This window comes from Dermacentor albipictus, unplaced genomic scaffold (assembly GCF_038994185.2).
Source record: "Dermacentor albipictus isolate Rhodes 1998 colony unplaced genomic scaffold, USDA_Dalb.pri_finalv2 scaffold_36, whole genome shotgun sequence".
Taxonomy (NCBI): Eukaryota; Metazoa; Arthropoda; class Arachnida; order Ixodida; family Ixodidae; genus Dermacentor; species Dermacentor albipictus.
This window is the reverse complement of record NW_027225590.1, coordinates 1412271-1438728: the sequence shown is the minus strand read 5'-3', so window position 1 is coordinate 1438728 and position 26458 is coordinate 1412271. Positions and strand designations below refer to the sequence as shown.

Here is a 26458-nt window from a genome sequence, read left to right as displayed (position 1 = left end):
AGCTTGAGCTCCAAAAACAAAGTTTTGGCTGATGTTGAAATGCAGATGTCCCTCATCCAAACCAAAATAAACTCTTTAAAGCAGTGAAACACAACACTCTGGCGTCATGTGCGGGCGGAGAGTATGTTAGGACAGTTGAGGTTGACTTACGAGCTGTTGAGAGAGAATCTCAATTGTGACAGAGTTCGGGCCTCATACCACTGAGCTTGCTATCAGTTGGTAGAAATAGCTCATATTCGAAAATATTTGCTTCTATGTGCATCTCCTGCCCCGACTTGGACGCGGCCAGCGGCTTCTGCGGGTCCCCGATAGGGTCTCCGCTGAAGCTCCTCAGGATCAAATAAAGTTCACTGTCTGTCTGTCTGTCTGTCTGTCTGTCTGTCTGTCTGTCTGTCTGTCTGTCTGTCTGTCTGTCTGTCTGTCCGTCTGTCTGTCTGTCCGTCTGTCTGTCTGTCCGTCTGTCCGTCTGTCCGTCTGTCCGTCTGTCCGTCTGTCCGTCCGTCCGTCTGTCCGTCCGTCTGTCCGTCCGTCCGTCCGTCCGTCTGTCCGTCCGTCCGTCCGTCCGTCTGTCCGTCCGTCTGTCCGTCCGTCTGTCTGTCCGTCTGTCTGTCCGTCTGTCTGTCCGTCTGTCTGTCCGTCTGTCTGTCCGTCTGTCCGTCCGTCCGTCCGTCCGTCCGTCCGTCCGTCCGTCCGTCCGTCCGTCCGTCTGTCTGTCTGTCTGTCTGTCTGTGTGCATCTCATTTTTATTCGTATTTGAGAATGTCCGACTCCATTTGCAATTTTTTTCGAAGACACTTTGTTTGCTGTGCACTTAACTAACCGCTGCCTTCTATTCTCTTTTTGAATAACATAAACAGTACTCCTTAGTATTCAAATTGGATTAAGTCGCTTTTTTATTTTTTTCATGCACTTACTAATGAGTGACAGCATCAGGCAATATGGTTTCAGTCCGTCTTGACATAAAACATAGTTCTGCATCACTCAGGGAAATTTGCAAAGGCACTCAGGGAAAACCTGGAAAACTCAGGGAATTTGGAAATATCAACTTGGTAGACACCCTGCAGACGGGACAACAAAGAGCTGCCAACTAAGCACCTGATAGTTACCTTTGGCTCTAGCACATTACCAGAGACATTAGAAACTGGATATACCAAAATCAGAGTACGACCGTACATCCCCAACCCGCGACTTTGTTTTAAATGCCAGAGGTTTGGCCACGCTTCCCAGAGCTGCCGAGGGCGGCTAACATGTGCGAAATGCGGCATCAACGATCATTCTGCAGATGACTGTAAGGCTGAGCCCCGTTGTAGCAATTGTAATGGTGGCCACCCTGCATACTCTCGAACATGCGAAGTCTGGAAAAAAGAAAAAGAAATAATTGCGATAAAGGTAAAAGAAAACATAACTTTCAGAGAAGCAAGACAACGCATCTCATCAACATTTACACAGACCGCATCTTTCGCCGAAGTGGTACGTCGGGGGGCAGCACCACAACGGCACTTGGCGGACGCCAGCACCACGCATAGCGAGCGTGCGGCAACGCCACCCGCCCCCATGGTGGGAGCAGCGAAGGCTGCCCTACCTCTCCCGAATTTGACCACAGTGGAGGCCTCTGCTAGTGCTGGCACCAGTCAGCCCAGCTCCGAGGCCAGGAAAAACCCACCAACCACCAGGATGGTGGGCTCCAAGGCCTTGTCTTCCGAGACAAGGCTTTCACGTAAAACACACCGCTCGCAAGAGCGGCTGTCCAGTGCCTCTCAAGAGGCCATGGACACAACACCTAGTCAGAAGGCGCAGTTGACGCCTAAGGAGCGGCGCGACTTTGTCGACCGCTCCAGGAAAGACAAAACTCCAATTACAGGGCCTCAAAAGGGCGCTGTAAGCTAAATCAAGTTCTCTTTGACACATAGCACAACATTTATTTTAATATGGATACACTAATTATTCAATGGAATATCAGAGGCCTGCTTTGCAACCTCGATGATATCCAAGAACTCCTTAAAGAACTAACTCCAAAAGTGCTGTGTGTCCAAGAGACTCATTTGAAATCTAATCATAAACACTTCCTACGTCAGTATGTTATTTTTCGGAAGGATCGCGATGATGCCCTCGCATCATCCGGTGGTGTAGCTATCATAGCTGACAAATCTATAGCCTGTCAACACTTACGGCTACAAACACCCCTTGAGGCAGTGGCCGTTTGTGCTGTACTTTTAAATAAACTGATAACCATTTGCTCTTTATACATACCGCCGCATTTTCAGCTTCACAAACAAGAATTCCACACATTAATAGACCAGTTACCCGAACCATATCTTGTGCTTGGAGACTTAAATGCACACAGCAGCCTATGGGGCGACTCGCGCTGCGACGCGAGAGGTCGCTTGATTGAACAGTTCCTTTTTTCTTCAGGTGCATGTCTTTTGAATGAGAAGGAGCCCACGTATTATAATGTGGCAAACAAAACATACTCCTCAATAGACCTTAGCATTGCATCTCCTACTCTTCTACAATACTTTAAATGGAAAGTTATTAAAAACCCTTACGGGAGTGACCATTTCCCTGTAGCTCTATGCACACCAATGTCTAATGAATGTCCCCCACAATAACCTCGCTGGAAAACTGACTCAGCTGACTGGGAAAAGTTAAAAAAACTTGCTTCTTTATCCTGGGACGACATGAGTGCTTTAAGCATAGATTCTGCGATTGAATATTTTACGGGATTTCTCCTTGACACCTCCACCAAATCTATCGCTGTAACAAGTGGATTGTCCACAAAACGCCGTCTTCCGTGGTGGAATGATGAGTGTCGAATAGCGCGTAAGAAGCAGAACAAGGCATGGCGTTTACTTCGGGATTCTCCGACGGCAGAAAATCTAGTGAATTTCAAGCAGGTCAAATCCCAGGGTCGAAGAACGCGGCGACAAGCTAGAAGAGAGAGTTGGAGAAAGTGTATATCAGGCATTAACTCTTACACGGACGAAACAAAGGTTTGGAACAGAGTTAATAGAATAAAGGGTCGACAGTCTTACTCTCTGCCTTTAGTGAATACTCAAGGCGACAGCATGGAAGATCAGGCGAACTTTCTTGGCGCACATTTCGAACAAATATCCAGCTCGTCGCACTACTCTGAAATATTCCAAAGGTACAAAAGGCAAATAGAAGGACAACCATTAGAACGGAAAAGCACAAAATACGAGGCATACAATAGGCCCTTTTGCATGGCAGAGCTTCAGGCAGCCCTAAACAGCTGCAACCAATCTGCCCCCGGATCTGACCGCATCCTATACGAAATGCTTAAACACCTGCCGCCTGAAACACAAAAAACCCTTCTTTGTCTCTACAATTCTATATGGTCGTCCGGCCGCATTCCCTCTGCTTGGAAAGAGGCCATCATAATTCTTATTTTGAAACAGGGTAAGGACCCTTCCTTGGCAAATAATTATAGGCCTATAGCACTGACGAGCTGCTTATGCAAAGTTTTTGAGAAGATGGTAAACAGCCGCCTGGTCCACTATCTAGAAGTAAACAAGAAATTAGACCCATATCAATGTGGTTTCAGAGAAGGCAGATCGACGACAGATCAGCTTGTGCGCATGGAAATGTACATCAGGGATGCCTTTGTCCACAAACAGCTTGTATTATCAGTCTTTCTTGACATGCAGAAGGCGTACGATACTACGTGGCGCTTCGGGATCTTTCTGCAATGGGTATTCGCGGCAACCTGCTGAGAATAATTGAAAGCTATCTCTCTGACAGGACATTTCGTGTTAGAGTTGGCAACGTGCAGTCTCGACCATTCACACAAGAGACAGGTGTACCGCAGGGTGGAGTACTGAGCTGTACGCTATTTATTGTTAAAATGAACTCTCTCCACACCGTATTACCTCGCACACTCTTCTACTCCGTCTATGTTGACGATGTACAGATAGGGTTCAGGTCATGCAATCTTAGCATTTGCGAGAGGCAGCTTCAGCTCGGCTTGAATAGACTCTCAAAGTGGGCGGACGAGAATGGTTTTAAATTGAACCCCCAAAAAAGCACATGTGTCCTATTTTCAAATCGGAGAGGTGTATTACCACAACCAGACATTAACCTTAATGGAGAAAGACTAACTGTTAGCCCTGAACACAAATTCTTAGGTGTCATCCCGGACACAAAGCTTAACTTCGTTCCCCACCTAAAATATCTTAAAGAAAAATGCCTCAAGACCATGAACCTCCTCAAGTTGCTCTCTCGAACAACCTGGGGCAGTGACAGGAAGTGTCTGCTGAGCCTGTATAAAAGTCTCGTACAATCACGCCTTGACTACGGAGCCGTGGTGTACCACTCCGCAACAGAGACTGCGCTAAAGATTCTTGACCCAGTCCACAACCTCGGTATACGACTGGCAACAGGCGCCTTTAGAACGAGCCCTGTTGAAAGTCTCTACGTTGAGTCCAACGAATTGTCCTTACATCTACGCAGAACATTCCAAAGTTTATCATACTACACTAAGGTAAAATCAGACACCGAGCATCCATGTCATTCCATAGTTAGCGACCTGTCCGCTTCCAGACTTTACACTAACCGCCCACGTATTAGAACTCCTTTGAGCTTGCGCTTGGAAGCAATGGCAGAAGAAACAGACATCCATATCCCAGAAAATATCCTTATGCCTCCCACTCGCCTGCCACCTCCTTGGGAATGGCAGACCATGCAATGCGATATCTCTTTTGTCGAAATAACAAAACATGCACCAGAGGCACACTTACGGTCACACTTCTTCGAACTGCAAGCGAAGTACTGCTGTGCCGAGTTTTATACAGATGCTTCCAAGTTATCTGCAGGTGTCGCGTATGCAGCTCTTGGACCATTTTTTTCCACCTCCGGTATTCTAAATCCCAACACAAGTATTTTTACGGCTGAAGCGTACGCAATACTTTCAGCTGTAAAGCACATCAGACATAAAAACCTGAATAAAGCGATCATCTTCACAGATTCATTAAGCGTAGTAAGGGCTTTAATGAGTTTTCGAAAACATAAAAACCCTATTTTTAATAATCTATACACAGAACTATGTTTAGGCTTAACATACAACCAAAACATAGTCATATGTTGGGTGCCTGGCCATAGGGGCATAAAAGGTAATGTAGCTGCTGACGAAAGTGCAACGTCAGTCGTCTTTAATGAAACAGATGTGAATAAACCCATAGCAGCTACAGATCTTAAGCCATTCTTACGCCACAAACTGAGGAAGCACTGGCAGGACCAATGGGATAATGCAGTAGAGAATAAGTTACCTTATCAAACCAAAATTAGGGAACTGTATATCTGAAAGAACAGCAAGACATAAGGAAGTGCTTCTTTGTAGGTTAAGAATAGGACATACTTACGCCACTCACTCCTACCTTTTGACGGGAAGCGAACCTCCGACATGTACCAAATGTGGCAAGAGGCTTACAGTTATCCATGTTCTTATACAATGCACAGAAATAGAGGCAGAAAGAAAAAAGCACTTTCCCTCTGCTTATCTCCAACACACACCGTTACACCCAGCATTCTTTCTCAGCAATGAACCCCTTTTTACTTTTCAATCAGTATTAAACTTCCTAACTGAAACGGACACCTTACAAGTGATTTGGCCAGGCTACCTGTAGCACGGCCTCCACCTGGAGGTCGTAGCTGCAACGAAACCATTATTTAGAGCACGTGTCTCCCAGCCCTTGCTTTCAAGGCCTTGCTGAGGCACTAGTGCTACAGATTCTACATATTTTACTGATCATCCCTATCTCGTGGAACATCTATTGTCATCGGAGAAACGATCAATCACTGTCATTTTTAATATGTAGATATTCTTATTTTACGCACCTTAGAGCGAATAAATTTTAGGTCCTTTTACATCTTCATTGCACCACATGCATGTTTTGCACATTTTAGTGAATATTTTAGGCCACTATACAGCCGTGTTTTATTACTCCTCGCATTTAACAGTCACATATCATTGAGAAGCACTGATCATCGACATGGCGCTCTTTGGCCACATCTGGCCCTTGCGCCAAAAAAAACTCTACTAATCAATCAATCAATCAAGGTCTGTTATTCTTCGGCTCTACAACTATAACGAAAAGCATAGCTGTACAGTCGAACCTCGCTACAACGAAACTCACGGGACGCGTGAAAAATTTCGTTGAGGTGAAAATTTCGTTGCAGCGAAATTTGCCCCAAAACACTCAAATTTGACTACACACTCACAAACATAATTTATTTCCGAAAAAAGTCCTTTACCTTTCGTTGTTGAACCAAAACACTGTCAGATTTGATTACACATTCAAAAACGTCCTTCATTTTCGAAGAAAGTCGGTCATCTTTGTTTGCCTCCGTCGTTTGGTCATCATCGCCGTGGTGTGATGTTCGCACTTGGTCAGCAGCTGCATTGTGACGTCGTCATCGTGGGCGCCAATGAAATTACAAATGACGTCAAAAGCATCCATTACATCCAGTGCACGAGGCGGGGTCGATGCATCTTGTTCGCCGCACACTTTTGCAATGATGTTGCGTCGGGCCTTGAAGCGAGTCAGCCAACCTGTGCTTGCCTTAACATCGTCGAGGCCGAGCATGCAAGCATAGTTAAGTGCCTTTTGCTGCAGCACGCTTCCGCTGATTGGCATTTTCTTGGCACGCATGTCGAGGAACCATGTAAACAACGCCTTTTCAAGATCCTCGTGTGCAGCTTGAGTCAACTTCTTCCGTTTGGCGGACGCCCCCCGCAGAAAGAGCACTGGTGATCACGTCCTTCGACTTCGAAATTGTCGACGGCGTGCTGTTGGAGATACTGAGCTCTGCTGCAACGTCTCCCTTCTTTCAGCCGCTCGAAGCTTCGCTGATGATTCGCGCCTTTACCTCCAAGGAAAGAAACTTCCACTTTGTCGCCTTGCTGGCCGTGCACACAAGCACAAACGAAAATCTGCGTCGCCGCGTTGCGCCAGCGATCACGTGACCTAGGATGGGTACAGATTGGCTGTGGCTCCCGTTTGACAAAGTCGGCCTGCACCTTGTCGCATCCACTCTTTCATAAGTGAATTTCATTCCGTCATTCATTTCAATGCTAGAAGTCTTCGCAAACACTTTGATGAGATTGATCATTTCCTTTTATCATAACCCGCCGTGGTTGCTCAGTGGCTGTGGTGTTGGGCTGCTGAGCACGAGGTCGCGGGATCGAATCCCGGCCACGGCGGCCGCATTTCGATGGGGGCGAAATGCGAAGACACCCGTGTGCTTAGATTTAGGTGCACGTTAAAGAACCCCAGGTGGTCAAAATTTCCGGAGTCCTCCACTACGGCGTGCCTCATAATCAGAAAGTGGTTTTGGCACGTAAAACCCCAAATATTATATTATATTATATCCTTTTATCATCTTCTAGCTCATTCTCATTAATTGCCTTGACTGAAACTTGGTTATCAGACGGTGACAAAAATCTTTATTGTTTCTTCAACTACAATTCAGAATATTGTAACAGATTAACCAGCAGTCATGGTGGTGCTGCAATATGTATCTCTCCTGATCTTAGTTATTGCAGACGACATGATCTACACTTACCCATCACTAATTGCGAATCTGTGTGGATTGAAATAGTTAATCGTTCTCCTTCTAATGATGACAGAGATTTCATATTTGGTTGCATATATCGTTCCCCTTTATCATCAGTCGATGTCTTTTTTTATAATCTTGATCATACTTTATATACCCTTTCACTAGAAAATAAACATGCCATTATACTGGGTGATAATAATGTTAAGCTACTCAATGACACATCACCAACAGTTACTTCTTACATCAGTCTACTACAAAGCTACTGATATGAATGCTTAATTGATGTTCCTACACGACAGGTACCTAATGGCACAGGGACGCTAATTGATCACGCTCTCTCTAACTTAATAACTTCACCAGAGAGGAAAGTTCTTGATATTGACATAACAGATCATTACCCATTGCTTCTACATTTTAAATATAAATCGAGTCCTTGCGCTCTTCCACACTCTAAATACGTTCTGGACAAAGAGAGCTTCATAACTGCCGTTGCTAATATAAACTGGTCTGAAATAAAAACTTTTAATGCTCCTCAGAAAGCATTTTCTAAATTTCTTACTGTAATTATATCACTTATTCATAAATTCACTTGTAAAAGAAAATGTAAAAAAAAACATTGCATTCTCTCACAATCCATGCATGTCTAAAAAGTTATTAGCAGCTTTGCGCAAACGCGATAACCTGTACAAAAAAAAAACTAAAAACCAGCCTTTTAATACCAAATAATTGCCCGATATAAAAGGTTACATAACTCTATAAACAGCCAGTTAAAAGTGCCAAAATGATTATACCTTGAACAAAAAAATCTTACAAGCCGGCAATAACAGCAAATTGAAATGGGACATTCAACAGTCAACTCCTCTCTAAATAGGAATTATAAACCAGAACAGCTATCAAAAATTATATACAATAACTCGGAGTATAACTCCCCTATCCAAATAGCCAATGCTTTCAGCTTCTGTTTTTTTTTTTATAGTGACACACCCTCTCATTGACAAGTAACTCAACTTAATTGTCTACCTCACTCATTCTTTCTTTTCCCCACAATGCCAGAAGAAATATGTAACGTTATATGTCACCTAAAACCACCAGTGCTGGAATAGATGAAGTTCTACCTGCTACCATTAAAATGATTGCCCACCTAATTTCTGATATCATGTCTTATATTACTAATTCGATATTTAAAACTGGTGTGTTTCCTAACGAGCTTAAGTGCGGTAAAGTCATTCCAGTTGTGAAAAAAGGTGACAGCACATTAATACACAACTACCGCCCTATTTGTATTTTATATTTTTTCGGCAAAGTTCCGGAGAAATTAATCGCATTGCGTCTAACCAAATATCTCACTAAATTTAATATTGTCTCTTCATGCCAATTTGGCTTTCATAATGGATACTCCACAGACTTGGCACTCATACATCTGACCAATTAAAAAAAATTATTCACAATGGTCTATTTGCAGGTTCAGTTTTCATTGATCTAACAAAGGCATTCAACTGCTTAAACCATATTATCCTTTTTGCTAAGCTTGAGGCTATCGGTGTTCGTGGTCCTGTGCTCTCACTATTAAAAATTTACTTATCAGAGTTCAGATAGGGTCTCTGTGTAATGTCTATTCCAGAGAACAAACCACTAACATTGGCGTCTCTCAAGGATCCATCTTAGGACCACTACTGCTTTTGATTTATATCAGTGACCTACCGAACTGTTTGTCATCTACTAAGTGCATTCTGTACGCTGATGATACTACCATATTTGCCTCTGATAAAAACATGTCACTTCTTATTAACAAGCTAAATACTGATCTAGAAAATGTTTTAAGTTGGTGTAATGCTAACCTATTATCTATTAATGCCACCAAGACTAAATTGTTTGTATTTTCCTCACATCAACAACATTCGGCATCCTCCCCTTCTTTAACTTTTGTCTCGCACTCTATTTTTCCCAGTCCGTGCTTATCTTTTCTTGGGATTTCTCTTGATTGCAGCTTGAAATATAAAGATCACATTTCTCACATCAAAAAGAAAATAGCATACAGTATTTGTGTTCAAACTAAAACTCATCCCTACTTTACACATAATACATTAATCTCGCTATACCACTCATTAATTCACTCTCATATTAACTACGGCATTATATGCTGGGGTAACACTTATAACACTCACTTGGCATCCCTCCAGGTAATTCAGAACCAATCCATAAGAATTATTACAAGCAGTTCACGCTTTGCAAATGGAAAATCGCTACTACATGAAAACAACATCCTAACCATTTCAGAACTCGCCAAATATAATCTAGGGATAATATTCTACAAATATATGTCTAAGGAACTACCATCAATCTGCTTCTCACCTTATGACCTGATAGCTCATAGTCACACTAGATTTGCACTCAATAATAATTACCGTCTACCTAAAGTGCGAAATAACTATGGTAAACAGACTGTGGAATTTTCCTCGATATCGCTTTGGAATACTCTACCACTTATAATCAAAAATTCAAAAAATTTATACCAATTTAAAAGAGAACTAAAATAATTCATAATAAATACTTGCTGAAATTGTCCATTTTTTAAAATAATTTTATTTTTGCTTTTTTTATATTGTCATGCTGTTAACAAGTGTTCTTATTACCCATATGCTATAAACATGTTTTGATATTACTCTTGACTCTCATCTATACTACTGTTGCTTTAAACATTACATAACATCATACGTGTAATTATCTGTACTTTTATTAATAAATAAATTATGAAGTAAAATATGAAACTGCTATTTATATTATCAAATAAAATAGTAAACCTCCAGTCGTTGGGATCGTGTCGAACGGGCCCAGTGGTAATCATCATCAAGCGTAGTTGGAATGGCATGAAAATTAAAAGCTTTACTGGCCTGGTATCCCATCAATAAAAGTACACTGCCACATGAATTGTATGACTGCTAAGTAGAAAAAACATTTTTGCAAGCAATAAAATTATGGCAATAAATTATGAGCAATAAGCAATAAATTATGAGGCAGCATTGTGTTTTTGCAATGATTATTTCAAATAAAAGAGTGACTTATGTGCATGGTTTGTGCTGCTGCAGCCGAACCACAGCAGTGACGCTGGCAGGGGAGCACCAGCCATGTGCGCCTCTGAGCTTGGATTGGGCCGAGAGCAAGGCAGCTCTGGAAATGGCTGCTGACCCCTCGGAGCTTCCGCCTCGTCAGCCGGTTTGTGCCGCTGATTTGCTGGAAACATTACAGGTGAGTTGCTTCATTGGTAAGCACGAAAGGTAGTGTCTGCTGTGTTGCGAAGCCATGGAGCCAAGCACATGGGGGTTGGGCCTTTCTGCATTTATCCGTGCGTGACATAGCCGTGTCTGGAGAAAAGAAGATCCTATGGGTCGAGCCATTGATGAATGTTTGAACCTTTAAGGCTCCCTCAGTGGAGGCAACACACCTCTTTGGCCTCGGCTTCAGATAGACCATATCCTCGGACCGACCCACCCAAGAGAAATCGGTAGTTGCCTTTTCCTGTCCTCCTCCCCAATCTTCGTCTTTCTCCGTTTATTTTCAACCTGTCCTCTCTTCTCTTCTTCCACTTCCAACTTTCCAGGCAGCTAGGGTTAACCTTATGTGGGGTAACCGATCTTGGTTGTAACAGATTTGGTTATAGTGGTTGTGTACAGCTTGCATTGGGAGGAAGGCCTTGTCTTACACAAATCCTGTCATGTCCCCTTGTTGTGCTCCACAGTGGGCAGCTGGCTCTGCTGCCGAAATCAGTTAAATCTTTATGGCCTCATCATTCCCCCGACTGCGCCATCGCCCTTTTATAAAAAGAGGGCGCTGTAACTATGTGACCGATGTAGCTGTTATGGGGATCGAGGTGCCTTTCCATGCCTCGTCCCCCAGCTCGCGCATTGTGCTTAGCTCAATCTCCAGGAGCCGCCACCATAATGGCAACATGGACATGGCTAGCGCGTCGGAGCTAATTTTTCATTAAAACCATGCTTCTCCCTCTCGGGCTCAAGTCACTACGCGAGGAAACATCACTGGGGCCTGATTGGCCTCCCGAGTGGTGGCCCCCAGGCGTCCTCTCCACCCGAGCTCCTTTCAGCTGAGCGCTTCACTGCTCTGGGTGACGCTCACAGGCCCTCAATGAGGTGGTTACATGGGACCTTTATTCCCGTGACTTCTTGTTCTCGCGCGTGGTTGACCGCTTCCTGGTGAACCCTAGTGCAGTGGGCGCGTGTACTTCATTGGTCTTGCGGTGAGTGTCGTGAGCATGGCACTGTGCTGTATCTTGGCTGAGTAAACTCTTACTTGTTGGCGATCTGACTCTGGAGCCTTCTCTGCACTGTGTTGAAGAGTCGACGAATCCTGCCTTAGTGCCTTTGCACGTTGCGGAGTGAAGGAGCGTCATGCCCTTTCCTGACCGTCGCTCATAGGGTGAGCCTTGCGCAAACCCATCTCCACATAACTCTCGTGTTTCAGCATGGAATCAGAGCAGGCCCCTTCACGGCCCTAGTTCCTGCTTGATCCCCTGGCTACGAACTTGATGTCCTTTGACGCAGATGACACCGCCAGCATGAGGTAGTCTGTTTCACACTTAGGGGAAAACTCGGAGCGCGTGGCATCGGCGATGCGGCGAGCGCTTGAGTCGCGCGGCGGAAGCAGCTCGCGCAGGCGCAGACGCTCTAGGGGCGGAGTCGTGATCTGCGTCGTCTGCTACGGCGGCGCGCGCCGGCCGCATTGTCGGGAAGAGTGCTACGGTCAGAGGCAGTGTGCGTATTCCATTGTTACTGCGGGAACTGAGTCGACATTCCTTATTAAGCGTTGTGCAACGCCAAACTCTGAGCTTCAATTGGCCACATTCGAGTTCTACGAACTTCTTTTGACGACACGCTTTTTTCGTTCTTTCGAAAGGCCGGGGTACTTAGTGCGTGCACGTATATTTCTTCGCTGTGTGTGTTACCGTAACACGCAGCGATAAGAAAGGGACACCGAACTGTGCGCGCAACGTGCTCGGTCTTTATTTGGCGCGAAAGGAAAACAGAACACTCAATATAATGACTATGCGAGTCGAACACGATGAAACAAACGGATAAGAATAAAAGAATACTTTAGGTTAAGTCATTGAGCTGAAAGTGTTTCTTTTCGACAATAGTTCATTACACAAGACAGGTGCTGCCAGCCGACGAGAAAATGCACGCATCACGCTCCAAACATCACTTAGTACCTCGTCATGTCCCCAGCGGCAGCGATGACAGCGCTCATTCTGGAGGGCAGTGAGTTGCAAATTGAGTCGGTAAGTCATGTGTTCATTCTCAGCACGTCCCACTCGCTGACGATGGTCGACTTTGTGGTGATTTGGTCGACTTTGTGGAGCAGCTGCCCTGGTAAGGCGGTGGTCCCGGATTCGAGTCCCGCACCAGGACAAATTTTTCTTTAACTGCGAGGCTTTTCTTTCGAGGAACCGGTATGGGTTTCCTTTTTAGCAATTGCTACGATTGGGTGGATGTCCGATTTTCCCTTTATTAATTACTTCTCTCCACCTTGCAGGTTTCGGCAGAATTATTACGTCAAAGCCTGCTTCAATTACGACTGGAGCGCTCAGTGCCTCTTTGTGCTCTATATTTTCTGGCCTGTAAGCATGCGTAATGCCATTGTCGGGGGCAAATACGGAATGGAAGAATGTGTTAAACGGTTCCGTTTTTTTCTTTTCTTCTGTCAGCAATAACGGTTTTGGACGGTTCTCGTTGTGCCTGACATAACGCCATAATTTCTGGGGTGAGTCTGATAAAATTGCTAAGCGTTGTAATGCAGAAGTGCTGTTTTCCTACTTTTGTGTTTTCCTTTAGTAGTCTGTTTAACGAATATATTTTTTGGCAGAAGTCTGGAACTGGGCATAATTTGTTAGATTTCCACAACCTTTTTATTCTACATTTTAAATTAATTATATCGCATGTTATCCATGGGTTGTGCTTATTGGTGTTCTTTTGTGTTTGTGGGATAAATTGCCTCAAGCAGTGCAACCTTTGCTTTGAACACCAACCAAATTTCATCGATGTTGGCCGAGCCCTTTGAGACTAGGTCGTTGGAGTCGTAGTACTCATGGGCAAGGTAGGTCATAATGGCGTCATCGTCTGCTTTGTTGAATGCGTACACGCGCTTTCTAGTGTTACGTTGGCAGATTCAGTTTGGAATTTTAACGTGCAAAAAAAATGTCATGATCCGATAGTCCTTCAAGAAGATTGAGTTTGTTATTTCCTTTGGAAAAAAATCGCTTATGAAAATAAGGTCTAAGATAGAGTTCGAAGTGCCCTGGACACAGGTAGGCTTGGATACTATTTGGGTAAGGTTGAAGGTAAACAGAAAACTCAGCAAGGTATTATTTGTTGCATTGGATGGGCTCAGAGAGTCCCAGTTAATATCTGGAAGATTAAAGTCTCCTCCAATTATTATGGCGTTCCCCACCATGTGTTGATACATGTACTCTAGAAGCTGTTTGAGATACAAGACTTCGGCTTGAGGCGGTCTGTAGACTGCGGCAACATAGACGTGTGTCTGGCCCAACTGAATTCTACATCAGACCGCCTCCACTCCAGGGATATCTGGCATCACTGAGTAATTCATGCCTTGACCTTTGAGCAAAGCAACACCACCACTTCTAGTTCTCTCTTTTCGGACAATGGAGTAGCCCGGAGGGGCCACTTCATGGTTTGCGATGTCTGCGTGCATCCATATCTCAGTCACATAGATAATATCATGTTCAAGAGCGATCAGAATTGCCTCTAGCTGTGCGATTTTGTTAAAAAGGCTGCGCGTATTAACATTGAGAACAACTAGGGCCGACAGCGGTTTCGAGTTCGCCTGGCTGGTCTGTTGTGCATGCTTTCGTTTTTTGTAACTTCCACTATGTCTTTCGTTTGGTCATCCCAGGTGTACAGGGGATTATTTATTTTGACTTTATCGTAGGACAAAAACTTTCTGGTCTCTATGTACTTTCGTTCTTTCCCATAGCTTCTTTCTAATTGCTCTTACTGCAGGCGAATAATCCTCACTAATTGGATATTCCATTCCTTTTAGCTTTTTGCCATTACTAAGTATGTTAGCTTTATCCCGGTAGTCAAATAACTTCAAAATGGCAGGTCTGTGCTTGGGATTATCAGTCGTTTGCTTTCGCCCAAGACCGTGGATTCTTTCGATGCCAGCCGTTTCTATTCCTGCATTATCTTCGAAGATTGTTTTCTCAACACCATTGAGCAGATCTTGGTGGCTCTCATTTTCGAGTTCCTTAATACCGTATATGACAAAATTAGACCTGCCGCCTCTGTTATCTAATTTGTCGACTTTCTTAGTCAAGGACAATACCAGGTGATCAAGTTTTTCAACCTTTTCCACGCATTCCAAGATCTGGTTTTCTATTTTGCCTATTTTTTCCAGCTTTTTATCTATCGCTCCAAGTTTTTGACTGGTCACCATTTTTTCATTCTTTATCTCTTGGATGTCTTTTGCAGTCATTTTTAGCTGCTCTTCACTAGTAATGTCACCGGGCCGAGGATTAGTCTCGACGTCCCCTGCCAGCAACAACAGGAACCGCAAGGAAGCTGATAGATCACACAACCATTCAAGCAAAGCGTGTGGGCACAGCAGCAAAACCACGCAAACATTACTGCTACGAAAAGATTTGCCGAACTGCTTCCTCACCTGGATGGCAAACAAGAATGGATTCAAGCAATGCATTTTGGCACTGCTGCCGCGCCCACTGAAGGATTCCTCACAGAAACAGATTCTTAAGTAGCATTCCCATGACGTCATGGTCTTGTCTTCTGATATAGTTGAACTGGTCAGGAGCAAGTAGCCTCTGGCACCATTTGGTGCCCGATGATAAGGCCACTCATGTCCTGAGATATCAGGTAGGCAGAACAGTTGCGTCGACGAATTCCCTGGTGAAGGTCCGGTTGCAGTGAGCAACAAACCAAGCGTAACCTGGATGGCAAACAAGAATGGATTTGAGCGATGCATCTCGGCGCTGCTGCCGCGCTTACTCAGTTGAGTACCATTGTGCCGTATTGGACCCACCCTGCTTAGGCACTGGCACAAACTCACTCACTGGCCACTCTTTGTCCTGAGCACCCTTCTCGGACGAACTTGCCGTGGAGCAGACTTACCACTCTGCTGTGGGCGCTCGCTCGCTGGCCCCTCTTTATCCAGAGCACAATTCGATGTTTGGTGTGCCGCAGTGGAGCCTCCCTGGCTCGCTGTCAGTGCAAAACTGCTCGCTGGCCTCTGCTTGACCCGAGTGCAGCTGGTAGGCAAGGTCGAGAGTGAGCCACCCCACTCAGCCAACAATGTCACCGCGTTTTCCGACTACCGCTTGCCTCATGCGCAGCTGAGCGACATTTTTGACGTGCGTGAGCCAACCCTCTCCGCCGTCGAACCGTTCGCCGGTCGTGTGAGACTTTATGCACCTTTTGGAGCGGCAGCCCAACTCTTCTCTATGCTGTTTACTGGACCCTCAGGGTCAGGCCTGCATTTGGGAGAACAGGCGCAGGTTGGCCAGTCTCAGACAGCTGCGCCTGGCCCAGAGCAAACGCCGCTCCACACCACAGCCGCACAGCATCTCCAAGTCTTGATGGAAGTGGCGCGCTTACAGCCTAGTGCTCAGCCAGGCATGCCAAATGGCCTATGGGTACCTCACCCGGAGTACGGCAATTATTCGGACCGCATGAGGGCTACGGAGTACCTCGAGGCACTGCACTGCTATCAGCAGGCAATGTGGCTAGACGAAAGCGCGACGCTAGGCACTGTATTGCCTGTCTCGCCAACAGCCCACGTGGCATGGGAGTACCGACTTGTTGGCCACCAAGCTCATTCGATGGAGTAGTTTAGGACGGTTTTCCGCAGTGAATTCCACCCTCCTGACTATGAGCGCTTCATGCATCACGAGCTAGAGCTTCGCACCCAACACCCCAACGAATCTCTGCTCGAGTATGTCAGGGCTATGCAGGAGCTCTATTTGCTGATCCTATGGCATCTGATGTTGAGAAGGTGGAGCAGGCCATTCGTCAAGCCCATCCAACCTCTGCCGCTTGCCTTCGGAGCGCCCATTAATTTGACCTCAACGAGTTGACCTCCGACACGAAGTGGATTCAGGGCAGCATACTGGCAGTGAGAGCCTACCTTCCGCCGCCACTGCTGTCCGCCTCTCTCGAACCTCGTTGTGCGTGGGCTGGTGGTGACTCTTCACCCTCTAATTCCCCGTAATAAGAGACGGCCTCGGCCACAAGAGAGTAACGAGGTGCGTCACCATTTATAGCGAATTTAAAGTCTGGTTCAATAACAATGGTTGTGTGGTGCGAGTACGATCTGCCGCTTTCTGACCACGCTCTCGACCCATACTTGCGTACCTGGGCACGCTGCTCTAACCCGAACGGCCAACAAGAATGCGAACCCTGTGCCCCGTGCGCGAGGGAAAATTCTATTGCAGTGCCCCTTCGGCTAGCGAACAGAAACTACCTAGCGCTCGAGATGCGCCCAGGTCCCCTCAATCGGACTGAAGCGTTGTCTGTTACCATGGAGGAAGGAAAAAACCAAGAAGAGGCCCTACCCCCGCTAGGAGAAAAGTGTGGAAGAAGTGATGTAATAGTTTCTCCTTTTCTTTATTTGCTTTTTTTTTCTTTTGCTGTAGCGGCCATGTTCTCGGCCCACAATGGTGGCTTTGTTATGGTTGTGTGCACTCAGACGTGTTGCCTTGTAGGTTTCGTACTGTAGCAAAGGCATCATGTGGGCAGTTTTGGGTGTTTCCGTGTTTTGTTGCACTGTGTTATCTGGACCGTACTCTCCCAGATGTTGCTGTGGCCAGGTAGGACAGGAGGAACTATAACATGTAAAGTGAATGCACGTGCAATGCTGTACACAGTGTACCTCGCCACGGCAAAAGCAAAGGATAAAGGAATATCCGCGGAAAATTTTGACGTCTTCAGTGGAATCATGCTAATGTGCCATCGCAGGCTGAAATTGATGCGTTTCAGAATTTGTACAATGAACACCTTGCAGGTTATGCTGCACATGCTGCATTTGCAACACATAGAATGTGCATTATTAAAGAATTCATAATCATGGTTTTAGAACTTCGTGTTCAGTAACAACTTGCTTTTGTGCAAACTAAAGCACGTGTTCGTCAACTGTTGCTTGTTTCTCACAGTACTTGCAACAGCACGAACTCTTTTAAGCAGAGTGCATTCGAGGCTCATGCACACCTGCCCAGGTGTACCACAATACACATTCTGATAGAGCTTTACGCAGAATGTGAGCATTTTGCTGCCCTCGACATCGCACGTAGCCAGGGTCTATGTGCGCAGTTTGGCACCATGCGCTGGCCAGTCGACTTTTCATCTGGGAAGATAGAAAAAAAGGGGCCGCAGGCGTATCTTATCTATGTGCACGAGAAACGCAGGGAAGTGAAGGTTAGTGTATGCGCTGTGTTAGGAACGGCCTGCAAGGGTACCGACCTACAAAATTTTCCCAGCCAGTCGCAGCTGCGAGGCTGGCAAGTTTCCGAGAAGTGACCATGGAACCCTTCCCCACCTGCCGTGGCGACTCGTTTTGTAGGAACGACGGTGTGTCGCATCAACACTCCCTCGGTGCCGCTATGACTAAGCACGGTCGGCAGACCAAGTATTGTTTGCGGATTCGCCGTGGCCGCCACGGGCTATTAGGAGTAGGGAAGTTCCTAAAAGATATTTTGCGGTGCCATCTCACGCAACTTAGAAGTCATGGACAGATGTGGCGGGCATTGTCTGCGGAGTCAACACTGGGATCAAGAGGCACCTGCTCGGGGCAAAACACGTGTCTGCGAGAACCCACTCACCTCGGTGTGGTCTGTGAAACCTGTGCGGAAGTGTGTGTAAATCCTCAAAAGGCGGGTCGGCTACGATCACTTTGAACACTTCGAATTGGTACCAGATTGAACAGCCGTTTTTCCCTCACCTAGGGATCTAGGGAGGACAGAGTGTTTATAAGCAGCTGTTGTGTGGCTGCTGAGAGTGCATTCCTCTTTCAATCATGCTAGACTGATGAACTGTAACGTTCTCACGTAAATCCCATATTCCTCGTTCTCGATGAGAACAAGTCTCTCCCTTCAACAACGTCCTCAGCGTGGATAAGTTGTATGACGGCTTGGGCCAGCTACAATCTACTTCATGCCCAACCCCAAACATTACAGCTGCAAGAGGGAGCAAGGTTTCACAGAATGTAGGCCTGTGAACACATCAAATGGCTGTTCTGTGGTTGCATGTAGGCTGGGTATACATGTGTACTGCTCGGCACTGTGCGCCGGCTATCACAAAGTTTTGCTTCTGTGAAGCTTCACTTACCGTTAGAAGAAGGCACCTCAAGCCGCAGCCAATGTATCTAAACGCTAGTCAGAAATGATATTCTGCCTCCTCGCTGGCTTGCTGTGGTAGTGATGCAGGGCCACCCGAAATTTGTTCATTAAAGCACGAGTCCTCAAGCCACAGCGAAAATACCTGTTTGTGCTCATTAGCTCCAGACAGATCGCAAATGGGTCTGGAGATTCGTACATGTCCTCAGTGCATTCTTGCAGTGCAGTGAGAATGCGTACATTTTTTTTTCTTATCACCAGACGTCTAGCTCGCAAGTCTGTCTGGGAGCCCCAGGAAGTCCAAGCAGAGAAAAGCAAGTAGAAGGGAGCGATAAAGGAGATCTTTTTTAAAAACACGCAAGAACTGGGCAGCAGCCGGTACCTGCGGTTGATGAGAACAGCTCAGTTGGCTGGGCTGATAAAGCAGTTTATTTTCATAAAAGCCAGTAAATGCAGCAGATCCGACCTGATGGCCCAATTTGCGAAGTTCATTATGAAATTCTTTCAACATGACTTTGGCAATGGTGATGAGATAAGACATCATGATTACATGCTTTGGTTTAGGATTGCTGCGGAGTTGCATGCTGCGGAGTTGGCAGCAGCGGTTACGGCTACGTGCACGCATACTGAACCACTTCTTTCCGCCTGTACAGATCACAGCTGCAAGGAACTGCCGGCAAGAAGACTTCATCTACCCAGGCTGCGCCGCTTATCGCCCCAAGAAAAAGCATCTTGACAGTGGCCGAGTCTGCTGCCTGCCGTCTACCGCAGCACGCCTGCGCGGGACCCCAAGCCCCCTTGGTTTAAAAGCCCTGCAAGAAGCACGTTCGCATCAGTTGGCAGCAGCGGTTACGGCTACGTGCACGCATACTGAACCACTTCTTTCCGCCTGTACAGATCACAGCTGCAAGGAACTGCCGGCAAGAAGACTTCATCTACCCAGGCTGCGCCGCTTATCGCCCCAAGAAAAAGCATCTTGACAGTGGCCGAGTCTGCCGCCTGCCGTCTACCGCAGCGCGCCTGCGCGGGACCCCAAGCCCCTTGGTTTAAAAGCCCTGCAAGAAGCACGTTCGCATCAGTTGGCAGCAGCGGTTACGGCTACGTGCACGCATACTGAACCACTTCTTTCCGCCTGTACAGGTTGGTGATTTTTATGCCCCTCCTACATAGTGGGATGCACATTCGGCCGTAGCTGCTGCTGCCACATTCCTGTTTATGCCACATTGCTGTCACATTCCTGTTACTGTTGTTTCCGTTGTTTATCTCGCGTTCTTGTTCGCTTATCTCCGTTTTGTCCCGCGCTCTGGTATCAATGACAGGCAAGCAAGAGTTATCTAAACTTTTCGAAGAACTTAAACGCGAGTTGAAGAATGAATTTAGAGAACTGCGCGAATGCCTGGAAAGAGACTCAAGGAAAGAAATTAGAGAAATGAAGGGATTCTTGGAATTTGCGAACAAGAACTATGAGGAAATGAAAAGATCTGTGAGTGAGCTGAAAAATGAAAACTCTGATCTAAGGAACACAGTGGAGGGTCTGGAAAAGGACCGAGATGCCCTGCTCGCAAAACTCAAGGATCATGAAGTAAGGCTCATGCAAAATGACCAGCATACCAGGTGTTTCAACATAGAAATCAAAGGTGTACCAACGAAGCCAAAAGAAAACACCCTGGATATAGCCAGAAAACTTGCAGGTACACTCGATGTACCTTTCGAGGATTCTGATGTTGAAGTTTGCCACCGAGTTAGGACAAGCGGTAACGCTAATTGCCCTAATATTGTGGTGCAGTTCAGACACAGGGCCAAGCGCGATTCTTTCCTAGAGAAGGCAAGGAAAAAGCAGCTGACAACAGAAGATATTCAGCTGGAGCTCAGCACTCCGATTTATATCAATGAACACTTATCTCCTCCCATGAAACGCTTGTTTGGAGCGGTGAACAGCAAAAAGAAAGAACTCGGCTGGAAATATGCCTGGTATCGTAATGGCAAGATTTTTGCCCGGAAATCAGACGGCAGCCCCATTGTCCCCATTTGCCATCTTGATGACTTGCAGAAGATGACGTAGGAACAACAGTTGGGTCCATTTTTTTTCTGGTAGCTTCTTATCTAAAATATGGGTTATGTACCATCCGAGGTAAAGGATCTTATATCAGATAAGCAACCAGCAATGACATTTTTTCATCAAAACGTTCGATCGCTCGCAAATAAGACTGATGAACTTACCATGTTAATACACAGCTTCGGAATACCGATTACTGTCATAATGTTAACCGAAACGTGGTTAACGCCCACATCACAATTGTTCCAGCTATCTGGTTATCAGTCGTTCTTCTGTAGTCGACAGGATAAGCGAGGGGGCGGTGTAGCGCTTTTGCTCAAAGATAATATTTTTGCTGAACCAGTCGACGAGTTCACTGGTACAACTACCGATTATGAGGTACTGACACTACAAAGCCATACAAACTTGTTCTCTGTTGTGTGCAGACCACCATCAGGTGATGCGACCCGCTTTCTTGCTTTCGTTGAAAAGCTTTTCAGTTATGCAACAGAAGAAAAAATGAATCTTGTTTTAGGTGGTGACGTCAATATAAACATGCTGTCATCTTCTCCGCTGCAAAATGATTTCCAGACTCTAATTACAACTTGCGGTTTTTCAAATACAATTTCTACAGCAACACGCATCACTGTTGACAGCGCCTCCTTATTAGATGTGTTCATATCAAATATAAATATTCATTCATTAGAGGCCGACGTTCTGTACACTGATATCAGTGATCATCTAGGCATTATTCTGCTAGTGAGTAAAATCAATCGTGTGACTCAAAAAACTAAGGAACCAGTCTACATTCAGTCAATTACGCCATCTAATCTGGAGGCTTTTCGCCATGCCATTGCTCAGCAAACTTGGGACAGTGTTTATTGTGCACAAGACAGCGACTCTGCATATTCCGCTTTTATTAATATTTTTAAACCGTTGTATGATACGCATTTTCCATGCAAAAAAATTACGAGGCCACCTAAAGCGCGGAAACCTTGGCTGACCCCTGAGCTTCTTGACATGATTAAACAAAAACATGTTTTATATGCCAAATTTGTGAAATCTAGGGATGAAGCCTTGCTTAAGGCGTTTAAGAAACACAGAAACAGTTTAACAAATAAACTTAGAACTGCCAAAGATGCTTATTTTTTAGGAATATTTAGTGACCCTGCTAATCAACGAAGTGATGTACTTTGGCGCAAATTGAATGCCTTGTTACAGCCTAACTCTTACTCAGCTATTCCTGATATATTGGAACATGATGGGCAACAAATTTCTGGAGACGCAGTACCAAATGCATTTAATGAAGTCTTTACTCTAGCACCGCAACAGGACCTAGAACAAAGCCTAACTAACCACGCTCAGTTTCTACCAGTAAACAGGAATGGAGCATCGCTTTTCCTTGCTCCAACTACTTCTCCTGAAGTTTTTTCGTCTATTAGAGCTACAAGCAACAGCAAGTCACTAGACGCCGACGGTATCCAGATTCGCCCTATAAAGTATGTGCTCGATATTATAAGCCCTATTCTAGCCCATGTTTATAACTTAATATTATCAACAGGTGCCTTTCCTAAGAGAATGCAAATTACCCGCGTTGTTCCCGTTTTCAAGCGCGGTGATAAAACAGCATTAAATAATTATCGGCCTATATCAATAATTCCAGTATTTTCTAAGGGTATTGAGAAAATAATGCATGCGCGATTACTCTCATTCTTTAACCGTCACCATTTGATTGCAGACTTTCAACATGGTTTTAGAAAGCACCGCTCTACGGAAACAGCCCTCCTGAGCCAAAAAGAAATAATTTTAGATGCATTCAGCCGGAAGCATATGGCACTAGGCATATACATAGATTTCTCTAAGGCTTTTGATTTAATTAATCATTCCATCCTTCTTAACAAATTAGAAATGTATGGTGTACGTGGAACCGCCCACTCGCTTATGACATCTTATCTGTCCCACAGATCACAGTTCGTAGATGCTAGTAACACAATATCTTCAAGGAAGCCAGTTATCACTGGTGTGCCGCAAGGCAGCATTTTGGGCCCACTTTTATTTTTGATTTATATAAACGACATTGTACGCTGTACAGATAACGCTACATTCGTTTCGTATGCCGACGACACAACCGTTTTTATTACAGGCAACGTGGAAACAGATATAGAAATAAAGGCTAATAAGACGCTGTCTGACTTAGAGCGGTGGTCCGTGATAAACTGCTTAAAAATCAACCCTAAGAAAACAAAAGTTATCTTGTACGCGCCTAGAGGAAAGTTGTTGACAACTAATATGAATTTGTGTCTGGGCAGTGAGCAGTTAGAGATAGTGGATTGCGTTAATATCCTTGGGGTGCGTTTTACAAAGCACCTAACCTGGAATGAGCATGTTGATCATCTACAATCTAAATTGTCATCTGCCATTGGTGTTATTGCTCGTCTGCGTCGCTTACTCCCGACCAAGGTAAAAATTATGCTGTACAATGCTCTGGTGGTATCTGTCATGCAGTACTGCGTCATGGTGTGGGGTACAACTGGTGTGACAAACTTGCACAAACTACATTTGCTACAAAAAAGAGTTGTGCGTTACATAGCTGATGTCCATAATACGCACTCCACAAAACCACTTTTTTCTAAATATGAAATTCTTCCTGTATTTTGTTTTTACAATTATAGGTTGATGTTGTGCTACAAAGATTTCGTAAAATTTGGCATTGATGATACAATTCATCTGGCAAAACTTCGGGAAAATACAAATATTCTACAGACCCGACATAAAGAAATGTGGTTCGTGCCTACCCCAAGAACCTCTTATGATGAGCAATCTTTATCCCATACATTACCTTCGCTTTTAAACCTATTAGACCGACAAAATTTTGATCCCTCCAGAAACCGAAACTCTCGCATTAAACGTTTTTGTCAACTTATTTATTTGCAAGACTAGACATTGCCTTCTCCTAATTTTGTTTTCCACTGTTATTTATGAGTGTTGATTATTTCTTGCCGTCTTGTTTCACTCTGTATTACCCGTTACATTGTGATGTTTTTTTTTTTCATTTCTTGTGTATGACTGGCTGTCATCTTGCTGTTATGCCAACTTACAAGGGGTCGGGACCTCGTCAAGCTGTCCAAGCTTTTAGTCCTGTACTCCTCCTTCTTTAAGGAAATAAAATGATTGATTGATTGATTGATTGATTGATTGATTGATTGATTGATTGATTGATTGATTGATTGATTGATTGATATCCAAGCAGCCAGGTTGCGCACAGCGCAGCGTTTTTTCACGAGAAATGTAAACAAGAGAGGAGAACTGGCCTGACATGATGGTGGAGCAATGCCACCTTCAGCCTTCACTTAGCTTCACGAAGAGTGACGTCGGGGCCCCTCCTCAGTTTTTCCATCCTCCATGTCTGCTACCATTGCCATGAATGCATCCATATTGCCCGAACACGCAAAGCGCGCCGCCCGACGCCACAGCCTCCTCGCCCATCAGGAAACGGTATGAGCTGCTGGTGAGCACCCCCTCGCCAGCAACAGTAGGAGTGCATGGTGGTGAAACACAACCTCTGGCTCTAGTGGCATGTTGTGCTGGAACTGACTCTTCCCCCATGCCGGCATCTTTCCTCGCCTTTACGATCGCAGGTTGGCAGTTTGTGGCACTGCTGGATAGTGGGGCTTCGGTCTCACTGTTCGGCAAAGAGGTTATGGCTCATTTGTGCCAGCGTTCTTGGCACATGTTAGAGCCTGCGACACCTCCTTCCACCTCGCGAGCGGTGCGGCTAACTCATGCCACTCTGTGTGGTTGGTTGGGCACTGGGAGAATCACGTGCGCCGTCAGCGCTTTGTGCATCTCCCGAGTCTTTATGTGCCTGTGATTCCCTGAACGTGACTTCCTCGCACGCAAGGGTATCATGATTGATGTCGCATGCGGAGACTGCAAAGCGGGCCCTTCTGACCCCGTGCAACCCTTTGCTACACTCCTGCTGGCCATGTCGGCCCCCAGACACCGGATGCCACGCAAGAGCAGGAGGACAGGGTGTCTACCAACCGGGAAAACTGGGAAAACCGGGAATTCTCAGGGATGTTGAATAGTCTGGAAATACTCAGGGAAAACTCAGGGAATTTTTGCTTATATTAGGGAAAATTAGCTGTAATTCTATTGAAAGGGAATGAAAGTCGTGGTAATGCTGGCTTGCGTAACAGAGAGGGATCATAACAAATGGGTCTTTCGACGCCATGTTGGCTGGAGGAGTTGCCAGTGTACAGTCAACGACCAACTTTCCGGATGCCCGACAATTCGGACGGCTTCGCGGCACCACCGCGTACTCCATAGAGAGTCAATGTATAAGAATGTCTGCAATTTCGGACAGAAGAACCCTTTACTGTCCGATTTTCCGGATTTCTTGCTGTCACCGCAGGTCCGAAACCGCATTAATCAAAGACACCACTGCCACCGTTTAGATTACCTCGCCGCCATGGTAAATGCTGGGCCTAGCTGCTTGCTGTTTGGCGCCGTGTTTTTCATTGAAAGAATTCGTCGCTATAAACAATGGCACCGACTCTGTCTTTGTGGTCCTCGCGGTTGGCTTCGAAGCTCAGGTTCCTGAAAATCAGATTTGCCTCAATACGGAAATGTTATGCGGTGAAACATACGCAAAGGTCTTGCAGTGAAACATAGCAAGCGTGGGTAGGGGCAATTGACACGAGACACAGTATCTATTCCTTAATTATACACGCATCTGCCTGCCATCTCCTGTCACAGTACGAGCACAGATATGCCTAATAAGTGTACTGCTAGGCCTTTTCAGATGTGCCTGTGACGATTTGAACCCTTTTATGGTGTATCCACACGACGGACGGCTCTGCGCAAATCTGTGCCGCGGACGCTTATTCCGCCGCCTGTCCGGCTGCGAAGCGCCTCCAGACGACGGACGGACTGAGGAGACGACCGCGCCGGAAAAATAAAGATGGCGGCACCGCCCGAAGCGACTGCCGTCCGCCTCGAACCTATCAAGTCGTCGTCGTCCACTGTGTGGCCCGTAACTTTCAAACTGAGGATTGTATTTGGCTTAAATTTATGTCCAGAAGCTTCGACAGCAATGTATTTGTCATCAGAGGGCACCGTTTCCGAAAGCGATACTCAGATTCTCGGCGTGTAGGCAGAGTGGCTGTATTGGCTGAACATGGCCTCGAAGATGCTGCGGCGGCCCGAGCGAATCTCAGTGGCCGTAAGTTAACACGATTGTTTGTTTCTACTCACTCTAGATGGCGCCATCCGTGTAACAAACACTTTGTCATAGGTGTTTTTCACTCTGAATGAAAATGGAGATCGAAAGGAAACGACGGTTGGCCGCAACGGCTGTTGTTTTGTCCGAATTGGACACGAATGGTGTCAGCAGCGACGAAGCTATTTCAGAAAGATTCCAAAGCCGCGCTTGTTGCCAGACTGTAGAGTATGCTAGGCTAAATCCGCAGCATTCGACC

At 45.6% G+C, this 26458-nt stretch overlaps 1 protein-coding gene across 2 annotated transcripts in view; it reads left to right on the top strand.

Moving 5' to 3' along the window:
• LOC139052812 (transcriptional adapter 1-like) overlaps nt 1-26458 on the top strand; it is a 324652-nt gene that overhangs the window by 265384 nt on the left and 32810 nt on the right. For both annotated transcript variants that reach the window (XM_070529947.1, XM_070529948.1), the window contains exon 9: nt 10659-10818. In XM_070529947.1, coding sequence (XP_070386048.1) covers nt 10659-10818 — 160 coding nt within the window. The remainder of the gene's footprint in view (nt 1-10658; nt 10819-26458) is intronic.